We start from the raw sequence: 19,373 nt of genomic DNA on the forward strand, positions 1-19,373 counted from the left end.
TTATTCAGTTTACAATTTATGACTGTCACTTTTTCCCATAAACGTACATTTATTCGTACATTTTATTCGTACACATACTTTTTTGTTCGTACATTTATTGATTTTTTTCCAACGTGCAAACCGCACCGCCGCCGCGTGCCGGCGACGATGCAGTTAGCAGCGCGATAATTAAGATCCCCACTCGGACTAATCACCCTCAAGGCAAACTCTATCGATCCCACCACCCTTATACAGTACCCACACAAAGCCGCTGTACACCATAAATCCATAGAGTACACTTTCATACAGTGGTGGTTAAATAATCCGGAACCGCGTCAGTTGCATTCAGCACCCCATTGACAGGAAGACCGTCGACAGCTTCCTCGTTGAACGCTACAGTCGATTGGCTTCTTCCCTCCCTGGTACCGTGGACGTTAACGGGATCACCCGGCATCAATGAAACATGGAAGGGAGGCGGGATGGACAAGAGCCGAGGGCGGGAGGGGCGGGGAGGGTGGGGGCGTTGGCAGAGGATCTTGACGCTCTGCACGATGCAGAAGAGGATGAAGACTAGACAGATTTGGGCCACGCCGAACACCGACATCCCGAACATCACGGCGCCGAAGGGGTACACTTCCAGGGCGCTGATCAGGTTCGGCCAGGTTGAGCAGGTTGTCGTGGTGTTGACGGGGATGCCGGTGTCGTCTTCCTGTAAAAACAGAAACCCGGTAAAAAATTATTTATTGTAAATACCGGCCGGCCACTGTACAGATATATTACCGGTGAAATTTAATTAAATTTATAAAGCCCAGCGGATACAAAATTATTGGCCACATTAAATTAATTTAAGCAAATTTTTGTCTGCACAAAATTACTGGCAATGTCAAACAAATTAATTTTAAACAACCGCCGTTCTTGCAAAAATATTGGCAACAATAAATTGAAGTAAACAAGCGCCGGCTGATACGAAATTACTGGCCGAATTAAATCAAATGGGACAAGAATCGGATATACAGAATTTTCTAGCACTACCGAACAAATTAAATCTAAACGACCGTCGTTTATGAAAAATATTGGCAGTAGATTGAATTAAGCAAGGGTTGGCTAATCAAAATTTCTGGAATATTAAATATAACTGTAAACAACCATCGTTCATGCAGAAATATTGGCAATAATAGACTGAATTAAGCAAGCGCCAGCTAAAGAAAATTACTGGCAAAACCAAACAAATTAATTTTCAACAAAAACCTTTCTTGCTGTAATATAGACAGTAATAAATTAAATTAAACAAAACGCCGGCTAAACAAATTTACTGTCAATAACAAATTAATTATTTTGGAAAATCGTCAATTAGGCAAAATTACACTTCATGTTCAATTAATTACGGTAATTCTACAACCGGCTTTAAACAGCATTATTAGCAACATTAAAAATTAAATAAAATAACCGTTTTCTAAAACAAATTACGAGCAGCATATTTTCAAAATAAAAAAAATTCTCTCCAGTTTCCAGATTCAACTCTAAAAAAAAACAGGCATCTGAGCTAACAGAAAATGAAAACATTCAGCAATTAATTCTAGACGAGCCCGAATGACTCGCCAAAACTTAATATTACATGGAATTTTGTATTTGTTGCCAATTAATGTTTCGTTACCGAGAGCAAGCGCGTGTTATTGGGATACACCGTGGCGGCCACCCCTCCCAGGGGCATCCAGGGATGAAAGACCATCACCCCCGCCGTGCTCATCCACACCGCCGTCAGCAGCGCACACCGCCACCCGGCGGCCGTCGCGTGAAAAGCGGCCGCTTTTCGGCGAATTAACCGCAGAATCCCGGCGGACAGCAGCAAGAGCACCGTGGCCCCCAGGGGCAGCCAGAAGAGCAGATAGTGCACCGTGTAGACGATATCCGGGTCGGCGTGTTCAATCAGGCCCCACAGCGTCCCGCACGCCAACAGCACCAGCATCACTACATCCGCAAAAACACCGCTAATATGCGTAATTTAACAAGCACAAATGCCGGTTCCGGTATATTGATTACCGGCCCGTATTTACGCACCTTGCAGACAGTTGGCCAGCATGAAACAGATAGCCAGGATGCCGGCGAGTAATGTGGTCCACAGATAGGTTGTTTCGCTGTTCATCCTCGCGGGATGCGGGAGGAACAACTGTGTATACGAGTTCCGGCGGAAGTGGCACAAGCGCCGACTCCAACATAAATTTTGGCAGTGAGTGTATTGATCCGTGGATGGCGCTTTGAACCCGGGATTGAACCCGGCTCGCGTGTCAGCACAATATGTGGCCTGAATTCCTCGGTGTCAAATTAGCCCGCTGTGCTCTGTACAAACGCCGGTATTATTTCCCCATTATGCACCAACCGCGGCTGGTCGTATTCACAAAGCGCCGTGTTGTAGCGATCGATTGGGCAAAAGTGTTGCCGCGGGAAGAGTTGACGGCTTTGTTGTACAACACGCTGTCGCAAACTTTGTGAACAGCTGCAGTGGTACAACAGGGCTATATACCGTACATTATTGTAAGTATATATATACTGGATTAAAAAACCCCGTGGAGGCTGCGTTTTAACGCATACAGCGCAAACCAGCGCTTCTCTGTTAGAACCCAATACCGGCAATTTACGCGTACTGGACGTGTTCATATTGCTCAGTGTTTGTTGATGTTGTTATTCAATTTTTTTCGGCCTTAGACCGACTGGCCCCGTTTCCTTTTTTATGTCTTCTTTGCATTGCAGTTTTGCGCAATATTTTAACACGGTATAATACGAGTATTAGTATGAGCAGCAGCAAACAACCTTCACATTACACTGCCCTTCTGACAGCTTGTCATCTCGTTCATGGCTCTTTCTTGCTAATTCGCGACCCGGCAACAGTACGTTATTCGGAACGTTGTAGCCAGTACGTAGAAATTTCCCCGACGCCCTAAAATTTCACAAGCAGCTGTCATGTATTAATGACCCCGTTCAGTTTCGCGGTCCATAGTACCTTAAGATTAACAGTTCCTCGTGATACCGCAGTGAAACTGGTTTCCTCCGCGATCAAGCGGGCTGTCTCCGGGCCCAGATGGATGCGAAGTAGCTCGGCACTGTACGCCAGACGGGACGCTGTATTGACCGTGCTACCGAACCTGCAGGAAAGCGATTATATTGTCTTAGTTTTACTATTAATTTAAGGTCAGCCAAAAAACTACACGTACAGACAGTAGCGCGGTCGTTTGTTGCCCACAACACCAGCTGCACACGGACCTGTAGAAAAAGACCATAACATTATCAGTAGACAGTAGCCCGTTCTTATACCTGAATTGAATTCTTGGGCATGGTTTGCTTTACATCAGACCTAATGAACCCGCTGAATAAAATAACAACAGAACCAGCGAACACACACTTCGGCCATTAGAAAGCTGGATTTTTTTCGGAGCAGACTTCGGTGCTGCTCTGGTTCTCGCGTTATTGGGTAAGCGAAAGGGAATTTTAATCATAATGTACGGGAACCGTCTCATTACTAACCGGACTGTATGCCGATCTTGAGCTGCAGCTTCCCATCGCGTCCCAACCGCGGGATACACAGAAAGCATTCGTTCATATTCACCGCCAAACGGCAAAGTTCTCCGGCGTGCTTATCGCCGTTAGCAACCGGTAGCCCGCTAGCTGCCTGCCGAAAAACGACATGGTTAACGGGTGACACCGCGTCTATACAGTATAACAGAATGAAGGCCAGCAGTTTTACCATGTAACAGTCGCTGACGGTCTCTACTTTGTACGCATCACACTCTTTCAGGCACCCATCAAACAGCGTGAAGATAATGTTCAGCACGTCGATCACGATGACTGGCGGCGTCGTGGCACAGTACTCTTGGAAGCCAGTCAGGATGGCAAACGACACGGAAGTGTGGTGGAATAGTTCCGCTGACACGGGAATACCCCGGACCAGTTGCTGGACCACTACCCTGCAATGAAAAAAAAAGTCAGTGACCTAGAGAACTTGAAAGCCAAAAGAACCCAAGGAGACCTTGAGAAACTTCCAAAATCTGGGAAACCTTAAGAAGCTAAGAAGTCCCGAAAATTTAGAGAACATAAGAAACCATGAAAACCTAGGGTTTTTAACAGCCACCAAAAATGTTCGGGATCGTTAAGACCCAAGAGATTCAAGCTGAGCAGAATCCCCGGGGAACTTTGAGGAGCCTAAAACGTCCAACCTAAGAAACTTTAAAATTTTGAAAAATCAGGAAGGCTAAGATTAATAAACGAAGCCAGAAATCGGAGAGATCCTTCGAACCCAATAGACGAAACGAGCAATCAAAAAGTAGCCCAAGAACCCCAAGACTTAATTAACCTGATTGTGTTAAGAACTAACAGGCGACATAGTGGTTGATAAAATTCTTCACCCGTTTATACGTCTATCAAGGATTTCCTGAAGGAAAAAAGCCGGTAAAAGTCTTTCGTCTAAATTGTAGTTCGTACCTTGGTAGCATTTCCTGCAGGAGCTCCATACTCAGAAGTTGCTCCCGTCGCAGTTCCACGGTGCGATCATGCACCACCTGCTCCAGCCTTCCATTGTACGTCTCCATCTTCCTCAGAAGATTCTCCACGAGTTTATCATCCGTCACCAGCGTGATACTCCGGTACTCCGCGATGACATCCCGAATCAGCGGTCGCTCATAATAATTGGCACTTTGACACTTTCCAGCCAGATTGACCAGCGCCGGGTCTTTGCTACCGGCTTCGTTATCCATCATCCACGCCATGATACATCCGGCAGTGTAAATGTCACACGTGGGCGTGGCGTGTTGCGCCAGCATCCACGGATCGCGAGACGATGGTGTCGGTAATTCCGGAGCGATGAAGTGCCGGCTGATGGTCTCCGCTGGGATTTCGGCGTTGTGATTGAGGCAGTTGCGGATGATATCGTAGAAACCGGTTTCGGAGATTTTCAGCACGAAATTCCGATCTACCCAGCAAATGCTGGGCGAAAGATAGCCGTGACGTAGGAAAATGGAAGCGTGGACTACGGAAATCCCCTGGCAAAAAAATCACTTATTGATGATGATAAAATAATATAGCTATTCAAATTTAGCAAAGAACTGCGTTTGCTTGTACATGAAAAATATTTTTTATTTGCCAAGAAAATCTATTTTGGCAAAAAATATTTCTTGGGCGCATTTTCCCTTACTCATATTAGTAGTGGTTTTTGTTGTTTTTTCAATGAAAATGATATTTCTTACAAAAGTTTTTATTTGTGTCTTTTTTTACTTGTCGTTTTCATGAATAATCTTTTTAAATTCGTTATGCTTGATTTTATTTTTGGTACGTATAATGAAAATCATGTTAATTCTATTTGAAACTGATGCAGTAATTGTGAAATTTTATTCATTGAAAATCCATTTTTTCCTGAACAGAATCGAAGTTTCGATACCTTTAAAAGGTCATATATCAGTGTAACCCGCAATTCCGGATCCACGGCGGATTTATCCATAAACACCGCTAACGTCCCGCGCGGCGCATACTCCATCACAAAAAACGCCGCGCGATCTCGTTCCACGATCCCAATCACCCGTAAAAAATTCTCCGGTTTTAATGCGCGTAACTGTGAAAACACGCCGTCTTATTGCTTACCAGTATTACAAAGTACTACGTTCCAGAACGTAATAACCTGTTGTAGCCATTCTCTGGCGTTTTTATCGGACGCAACGGATTGTACGGTAGCACGCTGTGTCACCGAGACCGGGTGACCTTTGTAATAATGCACGACGCGTTTACCGGATTGCATCGTCATCAATCGTTGCCGGCGCTCCAGCGTCTCGGCGGATTCCTGGAACAAACACGATAAAAAAGCCAAGCAAACCTTCTTCGAAAGCTGGTCGAACCTGAACGATGCTTTTGGCCATTGAATTCTTGGTGTCGGAGTTCCAAGTGAATGTCTTCGAAATTGGTTTCTAAAAATAATGTATTAAATAACCATTACGAGGGATTGTAGAGGGCGCTGCATACTGTGGCCAGGGTGTACGCTTCGTGCGTAATGAGGTCATCCGCGTCGAGAATCCACCATTCGCCGGAATCTGCGCTTTGCCGCCGGATGAGCCTGTAAAACGACATGAAATTAAAATGAAGAAAAAACACATAAAACGCCGTAAAGTAAACTAAATTACGGTATCTACAATTAAAATACGAAAAAAAGTAAAATTAGTTCACCGGGAAAATTAATAAGATGCTAGTACAACTTAGAAATACTTGCCAAACTCCAGCAACCAAGAACCCGACACCACCGCCGATCGCCAAAATAATAAGCAGAATTAAATTACGCTTTTGCACCAACTTTTCTGCAAATTAAGACACCGTCACACTTTTTATATCAGTTTAATGAAGCTGTATAAGCCTTCACGCTATTGCTAATTATTGAATTATGCTTAATAAAATCCATTTTCTAGCGTGTAAACGACGTACCAAGGCAAGGTCCAGAATCGCCGAGATAGCCGCACACCGGCACATTCAACGGCGGCTGATTATCCGGCGTGCGCCAGTCGATGCTCCGGTTTTGGTAGACAGTCAATTTCGTTCCCAAATGTCGCATAACTGTCTGCATAAAAAACATAATCTTTAAGCAAGGAATTCCTAGTAAATCGAATTACGTACAGAAGTATACCTGAAATGTCTCGGCCGAAGCGTTGTACGTCTTTATGCAGTATGGATTAATGCGAATGCCGGTGTTATCCACCGAAATGGAGATTTCCGGAAAGACAAAAGTCCGATTGTAAAACTGCCTGGCCAAGTTTCGTCCGCTTCTCAAAAATGCCACATTGTCCTCATTTTCAACGAAAATCTACATGAACTGCATTTAGGTATTTAGACGAAACCAAATTTGTTCGCAACTACAGGACGTAGAAAAAACAGATTTAGAAAAAAACTATTTTCATCTTGTATTATTCCATACATCTTTTAGTTAGCATTGTTTTTCAATATCTATATCCTTTTTATGTTTAAAATTTTTTTTTAAATTTTTCTAAAATATAAAAAATTTTATGCTTTTCATCTGAACAATTTTTATTATCGCTTAACTTTCACTAATGTTTATTTGTTTAATGTTTATTTTTTTTTTTATTTTTAATAATATGTTTTTCCTAGAATTATTTTGTAATTGCGTTTTACTGACCTTTGCAAGCGCTTTGACGGCAAAATACGCTGCCATCGTCATGGGATTCGGCTGCAAATCGTAGCTAATATTCTACCATAGTTATCTTTAATCGCTGTTAAAAAGGTCACTGTACCTCTTCGTCGGCATCGTACAGCGCGTCGTACTGGTCGATCCCGCGCTGTCGAATCTCCTGCATCACCGTCTGCATGGCATTATTAACGCCGTTATGACAGTTGCTGGTGATCTGTAGCAGCGAGGGAAACGCTTCCTGCGCAACCTAATTAAAAGCGCATACGCAATTAGTGATGGTTATTTCGCTAAATGTCACGCTTACCGCGTCGTCCGTGTCGTTCAGTCGCGGGATTAGAGTGCCCCATCGTCGCACGCTCTTGAAGGGCTCACCCATAATGTACACCTTAACGAGGCCCGGTTTCCGGGTAAGCACTTTAGGGAATCTTCAACGCTCGTCGCCGGTAATGATGCAATCAGAGCACTTACATATTCGCCGTTTGCCATGCCCAGACGATGCGCGGCAATCTGCGTTTAAAACAGACCAAAAATAGGAGCACTTATGTTGTAATTAAATCGCAGTACAGGAATGAGGAACTTACCATGAACATTCGAACAATCTTCGCGGGAAACATCAGAACGACCACTGAAAATAGAAGATAACACATACTGCGAAGAATTATAAATTCTTTGATAAACAAGAAACCACAGAAGCCAAAAACGACCAGTGAAAATAAAAATATAAATACCACGGAGAAATATAATTCTTTGAAAAAATAAGAAAAAATACCACCGAATCCAAAAAATGGATTGGTTCTAGCTAAATATTTTAAAGGAATAAATTTAAGAAATCGTTCAATAAAATTCTTATGAAATACTAAAAAGGCATATGACATTATAACCAATGAAAATAATAACGGTAGTGGCAACAATAAATTATTATCATTATAAATAATAAAAAAATGTTAATCCCATAATAAATTCAAATGTAAAAACAGATAGCAGTCCAAGTAATAAATAAAGATCGTTAAGGATAGTTTTAGAGTAATCTGGATAAAATAAAAATAAATGAACAATATTTTAAATTCGTTTAAGTGAAAATTATTTTAATTAGGTAAGTGAGCTTTCATAAATATTTAAGGATTTCTTATTTTTTGTTGCTGTTCCTGGTTTTACCTCGACTGATTGGTTGAACGCGCATTAGCAGCTCTTCATACGGCAGCCGTTTATCGGTGCTATCCGCCGGCAAATACAAGAAACTATAGCGCAGCGCCCGGGTGGCCGGCATCAGCTTGAGCGCCGCCCGCATGCGGATGGTGATCATGGCTTGGATGGGATTAGCCACCGTGTTGTTCTCGTGGATGATAACGATGTTCGTCCAGTCGAACCGGTCAAACACCGATAGCATGGCTTGGCTCAGGGGGTAGGAATCGCCAGGAGTAAAAGAAACAGCCGTAGGGAAGATGGTCGGATTATTCCCGTTGAAGGAAGAACCACTACGAAGCAGTGTTAACCGGCAACAAAATTACAACGCGCTCAAAGAAAAAATGTAACATACGCACACAAAGCGGAGAACCATACATAGAGATAAATATTACGCAAAAATGGAAGTGATAAAAACACATAATGTTGTTCAAATGACGTACGATACCACGAAATTCATGTACATATTTGTACAATTATCTGTTACAGAAACATGTCTGTAGAATCATAACAAATAGGTCATACAAATATTACAGAATAAAATAGATAAATGTTTGAGTGCGTTTAACAAAATATCATTATATGATTTACAGAAAACCAACAACATCAAAAAAATAAATGCAGAAAAATAAACCACAACAAATAGAATGACATGATAAATAAATAAAATCCAAACATATAACCACATAAAATATACCATATTATAAAGGTCATCTTAATATAAATATTTTACATAGGTAAAATTGTATAAAAAACTGGAAAATATAGAGAACCGATTTCCGCTTCTTTTTCAGTTACTTACATCAGCAAGATATCCCACTCTGCAAATAACAGAGGGATTACTCAGTTATTTAACCAAGCGATTGGAGGCGAGCCGCGAGCGCGGTATTTTCATCTGCCACAACCAAAATTGCCTTTCAGTGGATTACCTCGTGCTAAATTCCGTAAATCGGGATTTTCTTCACATCCTACCACATCAAACCGTCAAACCGGATTTTTCCCTTTTCTTTGTAAGTATCAGATTCAGATTCTATCGCATAAAAATTTCAGCCAAAAGATCCCTTACCGCTGAGAAAGAGAACCATTAGACTGCGTCCGTCCCAATGCGTATAATAAAATTCCGCGACGAGATGCCACTGCTTGATCACATCATCGCATACCATCAGATCGGCGCGGCTGAGAATAACCAGCGACACATTCAACCGGCCCGCCGCGTTGACCTGTTCCACGGCTATCTGGAACGCCGGGGCCGTGTACGGGATACCCGGGAAAAAGTTGCGACTGTGCGCCATAAAGCACAGAAGGGTCACGGTAATCAGCGGAGGCATCGCGGTGGAAAATCAAGAACAGAATGGCCGTTTTGTGACCCAGCCAAGAACCGTAAAAACGGTAATAGCAGGCGAAAAGCGTAAAAGACAGGCAAAAACCGTGAAAGCAGTAAAAACAAGCAAAACCCGCAAAAAGCGTAAAAAAGGCAAACGTAGGCAAAAACCGTAAAAGCATGTAGTTACCAGATGCACGGGTCAAAATACGGTTATATTGTAATTTGTGGGAACAAGATCCTCAACGCCAACGTTACAAACCAGTCATCGTCCCGGAAATGATAGTGTAACGGTGGCAGTCTTCCAGAAATACTGTTTGGAAGAAAAGGCCGCGTGTGGGCGGCGTAAGTGTTCTCCGCAAAGAGCAGTGCCATACTGCAGTCCAAAGACAATTCCTGCTACGTGACCCCGTGAAGGATTTCACCGGCGGCTAATTGCCATACGAAGTGTAGACGTGCACACAGGTATGAAATAATATCTGCACACGCATTTCTCCAGGGAAATCACTGTGGCAAATCGGTTCCAGTGCTTGACAAGAGATTGCTGATCAAGAGAATGCTTTTCCGCGTAAGAAACGGTGTTCCTACATTATTGTACCACAGACACATACAGCTGCACTGGAAGCCCCTAGAGTGCGCGATCACTTGAACAACATCGGCTGACAAAAAACAGCGCAGCAAAGTGTCTTTCAAACTTTTTTTCAACGTGGTTTGACTGTACTGCATACAGTATTTGGATATTTCGTCCTGAAATAAACTTTCGCATCACGCAAAATATTTGCCGACGGTTTCGTACTCTTTTGGTGTGGATCGCTCCGCAAACTGTTTTAAGAAAAGCGTTTTGGGTGTAAGAACCATAATCTAAACTTATTTAGTAATATTTACTATAAAATCATTTTACTTTTCACAAATTTAAGCCGCAGTTTTAAATATTATTTGTGCTTGGTTTAATAAATATTTTTTTGTGTTTGGTTTAAATAAAATGTGCTTGGTTTATAAAATAATATTTATTAGAAATTATAAATATTAGTTCTGCTTGGATTTTTTTGGTTCAGTATTATAAGCGTTATTCCACGACAATGCACCTTGACAAAAAGCAGACTATGCACAACCAGGTACGGGGTTTCCTATCACGTTTCATTGATAATATATTAACAGAGCAATCTGGAAGCATCAGTGCGGAAAGATCGCTGTCTCGCTGCAGCGAGGTATTAAATTCTACCGTAGCGACAGCGTGTATTCTTTACAGGGGAAACTGTCACCGGCTCTTATGTACGGATCCAGGCCGTTACTGTCATCCAGCGACGTTTGCATGAACGCACTGGTGTTGCGCATGTCAATATTGGTGTTCTTCGGTTTCCGGTAGACTTGTTCTTTGCGCCAGTTATTCGGTTTACCGTTCTCATGTGCTGGATCACGGGGATTGCGCTACAATACCACAGAAACATAACACATCAACATTATTATTTCCATTAAACCTCATAAATCAAAATAAATTTAATCATGCAGGGCGATGATCTTCAGCATAACTTTTGCAGCATTAATCTTGTGCGAGATGCCATTTACTATAGTATAAAAACTATTTGAAGCGTTAACTGACATTTATTAAGAATCGTAACGATTTAAAGAGGAATAGAATCATGTACAGGAAATCTGCTTAACATGGCATGAGTGACCTTTGTATAAAACTGTTGTGAATTTAATACGAAAATCTGTTATGCAAAAAGCTAGCTACTTCTACAGTTTTACTCATAAGTGAGCTTCAGCAAAAAACTGGAGTAGTTTCAAGAGATTTCCGATGAAAAAATAAAAGTAAACAGGTTAAGGCTTGAATGACCTTTTGCACAACTCTAACGGTTATACCGAATAAAGGAAATTATTTGTTTTGCGTAATTAACGCGTAAGCGGACTTTAGTAAAGCTTTTGCTTGTTGTTAGCAGGATAGCGATTAAAAAAGTAGTTTAAATTATCTAAAGCTTGAGTGACGCTTTATGACAGCTGTCACGGTTTTGAATGGGTTATAAACTGTCCAGCGGGGATTGTCAGCGTATTGCAGAAAAGATCAATATTAAGAAATTACACTGATTAAGGCAGCGAGTGATGCTTAAATACGAGTCGTGAAGATGGTATCGGTTTGAAACGGTTTACATATTAGAATTATTCAGTAAAACGGGGCGTGCCGGAAAAACGGTAATAGTGGAACGTACTTTAAGGAAGTTGCTCTCCAGGCGGATGAACTTGTGCTTCTTGAACTTGTTCTTATTCTTCAGACAGTGCAGCAGGATGAAGTCACAGAGCAGTGTGGCCTGTCAAGCACATATAAACACCATTATTATGCGTCGCCCAAATAACCCTACAATACACTGATGGACGCAATTGTCCGGCGTATTATTCCCTAATACGCAGTGTTGGTGTATCAAAGTAAAGTTCACTGACTCCAGTACACGCGCCACAACTAGGTTAAGGCAGATTCCCTCCACAACCACCCAGATGCATTCAATTAAGGGATAAAAGACCGATTAAAGAGATCAAAGTTCGTACACACCGGAGCTGGACTGGATATCGCAGTGTGTGTTTACAGTGAATCAATAATGATTATTTATTTCAAGGTTAGAGACCTCTCTCTCTTCCCGGTTTAAGATGTGAGTAAGACCGGAAGCGGATCGATGTCCGTTGGAAAGTGGGGAGGGGTATTGATCGGGCGTGTTTGTCAGTGTAATTCGGTTTCAATCAGTGTTTAAACGCTGATGATCATCGCTCGTGGTTTATTTATTGGAAACTGTTCAATTACACGGATAGTTAATGGGTGGTAAGCACACTATAAATTTCCGCTGATGTTGTTCATGACAACCGCTTGGAAATCACGGTTTACTTATGGGTCCTCTCTCGTAAAGATCCTCGTTTTCTTACCCAATGTCACCGGGCAAATTAGTACAAATATGTCGTCGTCGGACAAAAAAAATTTGGATAAATCAAACTAACAAAATATACTGTAAGAGAAAAAATTTAAGAATGTAGAAAAGACAAGATGAAAAAAATAGAAACAAACCAAATATTGTTCAAGATGCACGAGTAAGTCCGAAAAATGTTTACATAAAAGAAATAATATTTGGAAAATTCCAAGAAAATTCGGAAACTCAGACAGAATAAAGCGCAATAAAAAACTATTATAACGTAAATTAAAAACAGTGGAGTAATGTTTCGAAAGAACTCGCAACAGCTAAATAGTATAAGTAAACAAATTAGCATAAAATTAAATAAAATAAAATAATTGTGGGGAAAACATTTTTACGAAAACAGCCAAATTAAATAAAAAAATATGGGCATAGTTAAAAAATCACTTTGCAGCATTTAAACGCTTACCATTCCCAGCAGACCGATGCCGGATCCCAAATTCATGGCGAACACCACCGCCGAGAAGCGCCCGGCACTGCCGTACACGTTAAACACCACCCGGATCCCGTAGGCTTTGAGCATGGTGCGCCGGCCCTGACCGTACTCATCCGTCCAGTAATGGGCATATCTAAATAAAGCACCCATTATGCCGGTTGCATGGATTACGCTAACGACCGGCGTTATAAGCTAACGCATGCACACAACGACGCACCGGAAGTTCCAGCCTTTAGCCAGGGTGTCCTCCTTGTTGTCCATGCGGCGGAATTTGTACTCAGGCAGGCAGTATTCGGAGGAGAAGTCCAGATCGCAGTTCCATTCGATTATGAAGCCCATTACACCGCCCTGCCGAATTAGCGCTATTATTCGTACTGTCGTCGTTGTCTGGCGTCGTTATGTGACAAAGTGCATCGTTAATGGTTAAATGGATTACATAAGTACAATAAGTGCGCTTCAGCCAAATAGTCCGCCGAGTAAACGTGCGGATTATTGATCCTCGTATAACGAGAGAAAAAACCGGGAAAATATCGCAGCAATTAAATGCACGCAGTTTTTACAAACTTTACGATATGTATCGATTTAAACGCAAACACGTGTACGAAGACTTGCTACTACATTACATACAACAACAACAACAAAATTATTTTTAAAAGACGAAAAATAAATCCGAAATGATTTCTTTCACGATTAAAATGGTAGCTTATTATTACTTTGTAGGAAAGCGTGATCATATAAGTAATTTTGAAATAAAACGAGATAATATAACGAGGTGGTACTGCTTAGCAATATATAACAAAGTAGTATAGAGTAATAAACTAAGTTCAAAAAATACTAATTTTTAAATATTTAGTTTTGATCATAAGTATGCAAAATGGTAAACGATGCATTTATAAGAAAAAAATCTATAGATAAATTCCGAAAAAAATTGCTGTTATTTAAATAAAAAAAAATTATAGCAGTGACCTTTACCCGACTGCTCATCTCCGTATAATCCTCGCCGGCATTCTGCACGATATCCTTCATAACGAAGATGGGACAGTACTTATCCGTGACCGGATGAAAGCGGCACGTGGCCAGATAACTGGCGTTCAGTGACGTCAGAATATTCCGTCGTTTCAGCTTGAATTTGGGAAACATGATGTGGTTCTTCACCAGCACCGTGAAATTCTCCGATCCGGCCAGATTCGGCGGGCTAAACAGAGCGGAAACGGTGCCCGTGTGTAAAATGTGAGTGTACATATGTGAGCGCTGTGAACGCCTACTGCGGCAGGATATCCTGCTCCGTCGGACACCAAGCGCTGATCTCGCACGTGCCGTTAGAACAGCGTCCCGTGCGGAAACCGTTCCCGTTGATCACTGCCGTGCCGGCTGGGCATTCCGCGTCAACGCGGCAACGCACGTTGGGACTATTTACATTGCCGTCCTGTACATAAAAATAATATTTAACAACATTTATTGACAGTGTATTTTTGCGATATTTACGAGTACATATTTTGTTGGTACTGCGATTATAAAATTAAAAGCAAATATCAGAATATTATAAAAACATTTTTACATAAAAAAATGTTAAAATTTTTTAACATACACATATACACATGCGCATGACATGACTTAAACATGTATTAAAACAAGCAAATAAAAATCAAAAATAAGAATCAAAAAATTTAACCACATAATAGCTACGTAAACCGCAACCGAAAATTACAAAAGTCATTAGAATAAAAATAATATGTGATACAACAAGTAAATATATAAATTATTTAAAATGTTTCTGATAATGCAAATATGGAAAAACAGTGTTTCCACGTATCTACAGAGTACTTACATTAAAGCGTAAATATAACAGCCAATAAATTGTATTTACTTTGTACTTCTTAATAATATTTTCAGTTATTAAGAAGTACAGTTTACTTTCAGTTTACTTATGTGTACATACGTGTACTTCTGTGTACATACGTACATCGTAATTCACGTGTGTTTCGTTTCACTTTTTCAGCTAAGATTCACTTTATGCAGAACGTTGGTCGTTCTTATCGTACCTCGGGACAATCGGCCTGCACTTGATCCGGCGCAGCAATGAGATTGGTGGCAATAAAAAAGGCATTATTCTCCTGTGCAAAGTTGCCCGATATTACCAACAGCGCGCACTCCATCTTTGTCAGTGTGTGTACAGTATATACTAATCAGCATCAGCATATAATAGGCACCTGTGGCGGAATGACGAAATCGATGCTGTCCCAGATGTGCGTGTTGAGCGGATAGGGCGGCGCCGTGCGGATCAGTCCCTTGACTTTGGTCACTACGCTGCTCTCCACGTGGTCCACTTCCTGGTAGCCCTTGCTCCAGATGAAGACGTATCTGTGGAATGTGGATGCCCGTTAATAGACGATGACAGAGATACAAATACGCTAATCAGCGCCACACAGGATGTGGTCGGCAGATTTCATGCGGCGATTGTAAAAACCAATTTCCTTTGAGAGATGGATACGTTTTTACGAGCCGGAAACATGTCGACGCTTACCCGATGACGTAGGCGACGATGGCGGCCTGCACCAGCCGGTGGATGGCGCCGATTTTTTTGCTGCGGATATTGATGATTTTCGGCGTTTCATAGCTGTTCGACAAAAAAATTATTAAAAACTACCGGTACAAAAATTTATTACAAACAAATTGGAAATCAGACAGCCGCTCCGCGGTTCAGCTATTTTAATAATAAAACCACCAAACAGTGTACAATAGAAACTCGTCTTTGGCGCATAAATCGCCGGCACTGGCTCTGCAAACAGAGAATCGTTTGTTTGCCACATTTGGCATTAAAACGAAGCAACAGCACTTTTCAAACACGAACTATTTTGCTCTGCGCCGCAGGAAGATCCCATTGGACAGTTTCTTAAAATAAGCTACAGAGCAAAGTAGCTAATGATATATTTTTTCATTTTGATTTTTTCTAACATATCATTGTTAACAGTTAGAAAATTTATTTTATAAAAATTATTTTTGTACAATGAAAATATTTAATTTTTTTTACTTACCTACAATTGCACCGGAATATCTCAAACTGTTTTATTGGAAATATTAAAATAATTATTTGTCGAAAATGGTTTAACGTACGCAAAGAGAAAATCCGCACCGATATCCAGACAGCGCGTTATCCACGTGGACATCAGCGGTTTGGACTGCATCGGGCTGGCCATCACATCGCAGCTGGATGCGGCATGAAAATCCACGGTGATCATTAATTACATTCAATAAAATTATAAATCCACGCGATCATATTTTCCCGTAATATCTCATCATGACAAGAAATATTCATCCAAGCGGTAATGTCGCTAGTTAACACGCACAGTTAAAGTTATTTCTTGCGTCCCGTGCTTTGCAGCAATAATGCAATGATCCGGGAATACGTATCTAGCGATAAATTATTTAAGCCAATCTATAGAAGAAAATCCGCAAAATCACTTGTCAAACTCTTCTCGGATTTCCGCGGATAAGCATGGCGCGCGGCTTGTGCCGCACGTACTCCCGTATGCGCATGTGATGGATGATATCGGGGGTATTACGATTCAGGGACAAAGCAAATAAACACTCTCTCCCGCTAAGCGACACACTACACCCATAATACAGTCCATTGTTTCGGTGCCAACCGCAACGCTGTGACGCCGGGCCGTAAGCGGTTAAGTTTTATGGATGCTGACAGATGATTTCCTCTGCTGCGCGCTGCTGCCAGCGCTTTATGTACTAACTCCATGGGCATCGATCATGCACACACACTCCGCATCCTGTACGAGCCTCGTGTACGTCGTAAATATTCATTACGGTGTGTAGAGTGTGTAACGGCTCGGTGCTGGGGTGCCGGGTTTATGAGTGGCGGGACATGGTGGATAACGCGCTGGACAATAATGCGCCTAATGAACTCAACTTACTCAAGTACGGTTGACGCCCGGGACTGACAGTGGATATAAGGCAGTGGTGAGTCATCAGGCTGCGTCGTGAATGTGTCCACTGGAGCCGGCAGAAACCGTCAGGGTGGGGAGCTGTAGATACTGACGAATGCCAATACAACCATTACTTCCTTATCAGAGTGCGGAGCGGACGGGTCTGTGCAGATAGCATTAATTTTATTAAGGGATTTGGCCCGGTACATAGCACCAAATTCATATACATCCACGGCACTTTTCAAAGTCGCGCACTCCCAAACACGTTTTTTGCATTGCTTTATGACATTTTGTAGCCAAAGGATTCGTATGCATAGGCGAAAAAACCGTTTGTACTCGCAACATCCGGTTCGGGAGTTATTAGTGAACTAAAATTCAAAAGTTTAAACGCGCGGAGGTGTACCAAAAGTCTCATTATGAACCGATGCTCTTCAAATTTTCCACGAAAACGCACATTACTACGAAGATCTAAACGTCGTAATAGGTAACTCGGAGCCAGGTTTCCATCAGGTTTCAAAAGTTCAAAATGCATTTCGAAATTCTAAACAAACTGTTAGTGTTTTGCTTCTGCGCCAAACCTTTGCCTACACCGTACACCATGCCGCAAAAACCCTGCAGAAAAGTTGATCTGGGCAAGGTCCACGTTCAAGTACGAGAATTTGGTATCGGGTAATTTTTTCCTTATGAAAGTTGGCCAAACGTTAGAAGAGCCAGTTATGGTATAGTACTGATGCATCTACGGAATACCGGCAAAGAAAGGTGTTCGTCCGTACAACTTATGCCACGAATTTTGAAACACGAGGTACCTACGGGAATAAAGGACGCCCTGCGGCGCGTGTATGCACCTGCAAATAAATTCAAGGGCAGACACACTCTGATTTTCCTGTGTGCTTCACGTTGTGCGAGCGGCTATAGTATGGAGAGCCGAAACTGCTGCCAAGAACAGCCACACCATCGGTAGAACTCTGAAATATACTTCCTAGTTCCCACGTAAAACGGGGAGCACTTATAGTACGGCATGGATTGGTCCCATAGGAAAAAGGACGGACGAATGCTGACTCAGAATGTGATGTTGACCGTGCACGAGGGATTCAGCGCAGCTTCGCTGGCAACATGAGAGAAACGGTTCTGCCTTCACTAATAATTTTCTTTCTGCCTTCAAGAGACGTGTCGCCGGCGATACGCTGCTGCAGTGCAGGGTAATGGTATGCAAGACTAGCAGCAGTACGGCAGTAGCCATGATATCACGCGATGTATTTACTACTGTAAACTTTAGACAGACGAATCTAAGCTACTCTTTTGTTTACCAGGTGTTAAACTTTCCTAACAAAGCTGAACTTACAGAAATGACAGCTTTTGATAATAAAAACTTCCTCTATTGGACTTTTGGTTCTGAGGCATACACATTAATAAATTTTCATAAAAACGCGAGAATAGTAACAGGAAGTAGACCGGGTGCAATGGAGAAGTACGGATCTTCCACGTATTCTACTGTAGTTTCTATGTTTCAAGAATTTTACTTTTCAACAAATCCGATTTGCTCTAGTGTTACAGAGAAGGGAAAAACAATTAAAAAGGCAAGTCTTGCGATCAGCAGCTATTGAAATAGTTCGCCGCGTGTGGGTGTTGTCGGTAACCGGTGCGCGGCGTGCAGAGTATGGAACCATGTACTGAATTTAAGTGAGCAGAATGTGAGAAAAATGAATGTATCACTGGAGTCTTTTGGAGGCTTCTACAGGAAAGCGGACTGATACGGTAGCGGGACAATTTCGCGCCTGCCAATCAGCACCGGAACGTCTACAGCGAATTCGGAACCACGACGGTCATTCCTAGAAATACCGCCGCAAAAAGCAAGTGAGGTTTTCGAACTTTTATCACAAAAAAAATCCAAAACCGCTTTTTGCTGATAGTTGCGCTTTGCTTTTCCTAAATTGATTGATCTGTCGCCTTTTTGTCTGTTACTTTTACACTTTATTGATTTGCAGCTTTGATAAATTTTTCAGTACATTTTTACTCCTGCAGTATGAGGCCGATCGTCTAACAGAATCAACGTAGGGTGAATTCCACATCTTTTCTGACGTCTGTGGTTTTTACTCCTTATCGGCCTAGAGTAGCGGTACTTCTCGGTACTCCACTTGTAAATCTGGTTGGTATTGTGTCCTTATAAAATGCTGATCGCAGACGTCTTCATGTTTGGCGGTATCAAGCCGCTTTTTTCTACATACTTAGGCGGTTCAAGTTCAATGTATTAATCCGAGTATTCTCTCCGGCCCATCCAAACCGGAACAATTTTGCCGATCGGGACTGAATGAAACCAAAAACAAAACTTGATCTGAAATGCGTGAAACACGACTGAAAATCGCGTTAGACCGAAATTACTGATATTTTTTAA

The 19,373-nt window shown here is 41.9% G+C and overlaps 3 protein-coding genes across 3 annotated transcripts; all 3 read right to left on the reverse strand.

Annotated features, from left to right (window-relative positions):
* Positions 1 to 242: 242 nt before the first annotated feature.
* Positions 243 to 2,890, reverse strand: LOC129588976 (uncharacterized). Its single transcript, XM_055483414.1, has 4 exons — positions 2,788 to 2,890; positions 2,038 to 2,316; positions 1,634 to 1,947; positions 243 to 688 (listed from the first exon to the last, which is right to left on the reverse strand). Exons 2-4 carry the CDS (start codon positions 2,120 to 2,122, stop codon positions 281 to 283), a joined length of 807 nt encoding a protein of 268 aa, XP_055339389.1. The 5' UTR covers positions 2,123 to 2,316; positions 2,788 to 2,890; the 3' UTR covers positions 243 to 280.
* Positions 2,891 to 2,935: 45 nt separating this feature from the next.
* On the reverse strand, positions 2,936 to 9,660 carry LOC129588893 (atrial natriuretic peptide receptor 1-like). The gene is made up of 20 exons (XM_055483310.1): positions 9,399 to 9,660; positions 9,262 to 9,300; positions 9,135 to 9,153; positions 8,306 to 8,625; positions 7,732 to 7,775; positions 7,619 to 7,657; positions 7,455 to 7,535; positions 7,254 to 7,397; positions 7,139 to 7,189; positions 6,632 to 6,808; positions 6,433 to 6,565; positions 6,224 to 6,308; positions 5,980 to 6,070; positions 5,690 to 5,800; positions 5,405 to 5,575; positions 4,453 to 5,009; positions 3,719 to 3,938; positions 3,499 to 3,643; positions 3,189 to 3,237; positions 2,936 to 3,119 (listed from the first exon to the last, which is right to left on the reverse strand). Exons 1-20 carry the CDS (start codon positions 9,658 to 9,660, stop codon positions 2,936 to 2,938), a joined length of 2,922 nt encoding a protein of 973 aa, XP_055339285.1.
* Positions 9,661 to 10,693: 1,033 nt separating this feature from the next.
* Positions 10,694 to 16,696, reverse strand: LOC129588938 (P2X purinoceptor 4-like). Its single transcript, XM_055483360.1, has 10 exons — positions 16,158 to 16,696; positions 15,568 to 15,660; positions 15,254 to 15,404; positions 15,086 to 15,157; positions 14,309 to 14,469; positions 14,016 to 14,238; positions 13,261 to 13,391; positions 13,017 to 13,176; positions 11,861 to 11,959; positions 10,694 to 11,081 (listed from the first exon to the last, which is right to left on the reverse strand). Exons 1-10 carry the CDS (start codon positions 16,280 to 16,282, stop codon positions 10,872 to 10,874), a joined length of 1,425 nt encoding a protein of 474 aa, XP_055339335.1. The 5' UTR covers positions 16,283 to 16,696; the 3' UTR covers positions 10,694 to 10,871.
* Between the last annotated feature and the right edge of the window lie 2,677 nt (positions 16,697 to 19,373).

This window comes from Paramacrobiotus metropolitanus, unplaced genomic scaffold (genome assembly GCF_019649055.1).
Source record: "Paramacrobiotus metropolitanus isolate TYO unplaced genomic scaffold, Prichtersi_v1.0 Parri_scaffold0000032, whole genome shotgun sequence".
NCBI classification, from domain to species: domain Eukaryota; kingdom Metazoa; phylum Tardigrada; class Eutardigrada; order Parachela; family Macrobiotidae; genus Paramacrobiotus; species Paramacrobiotus metropolitanus.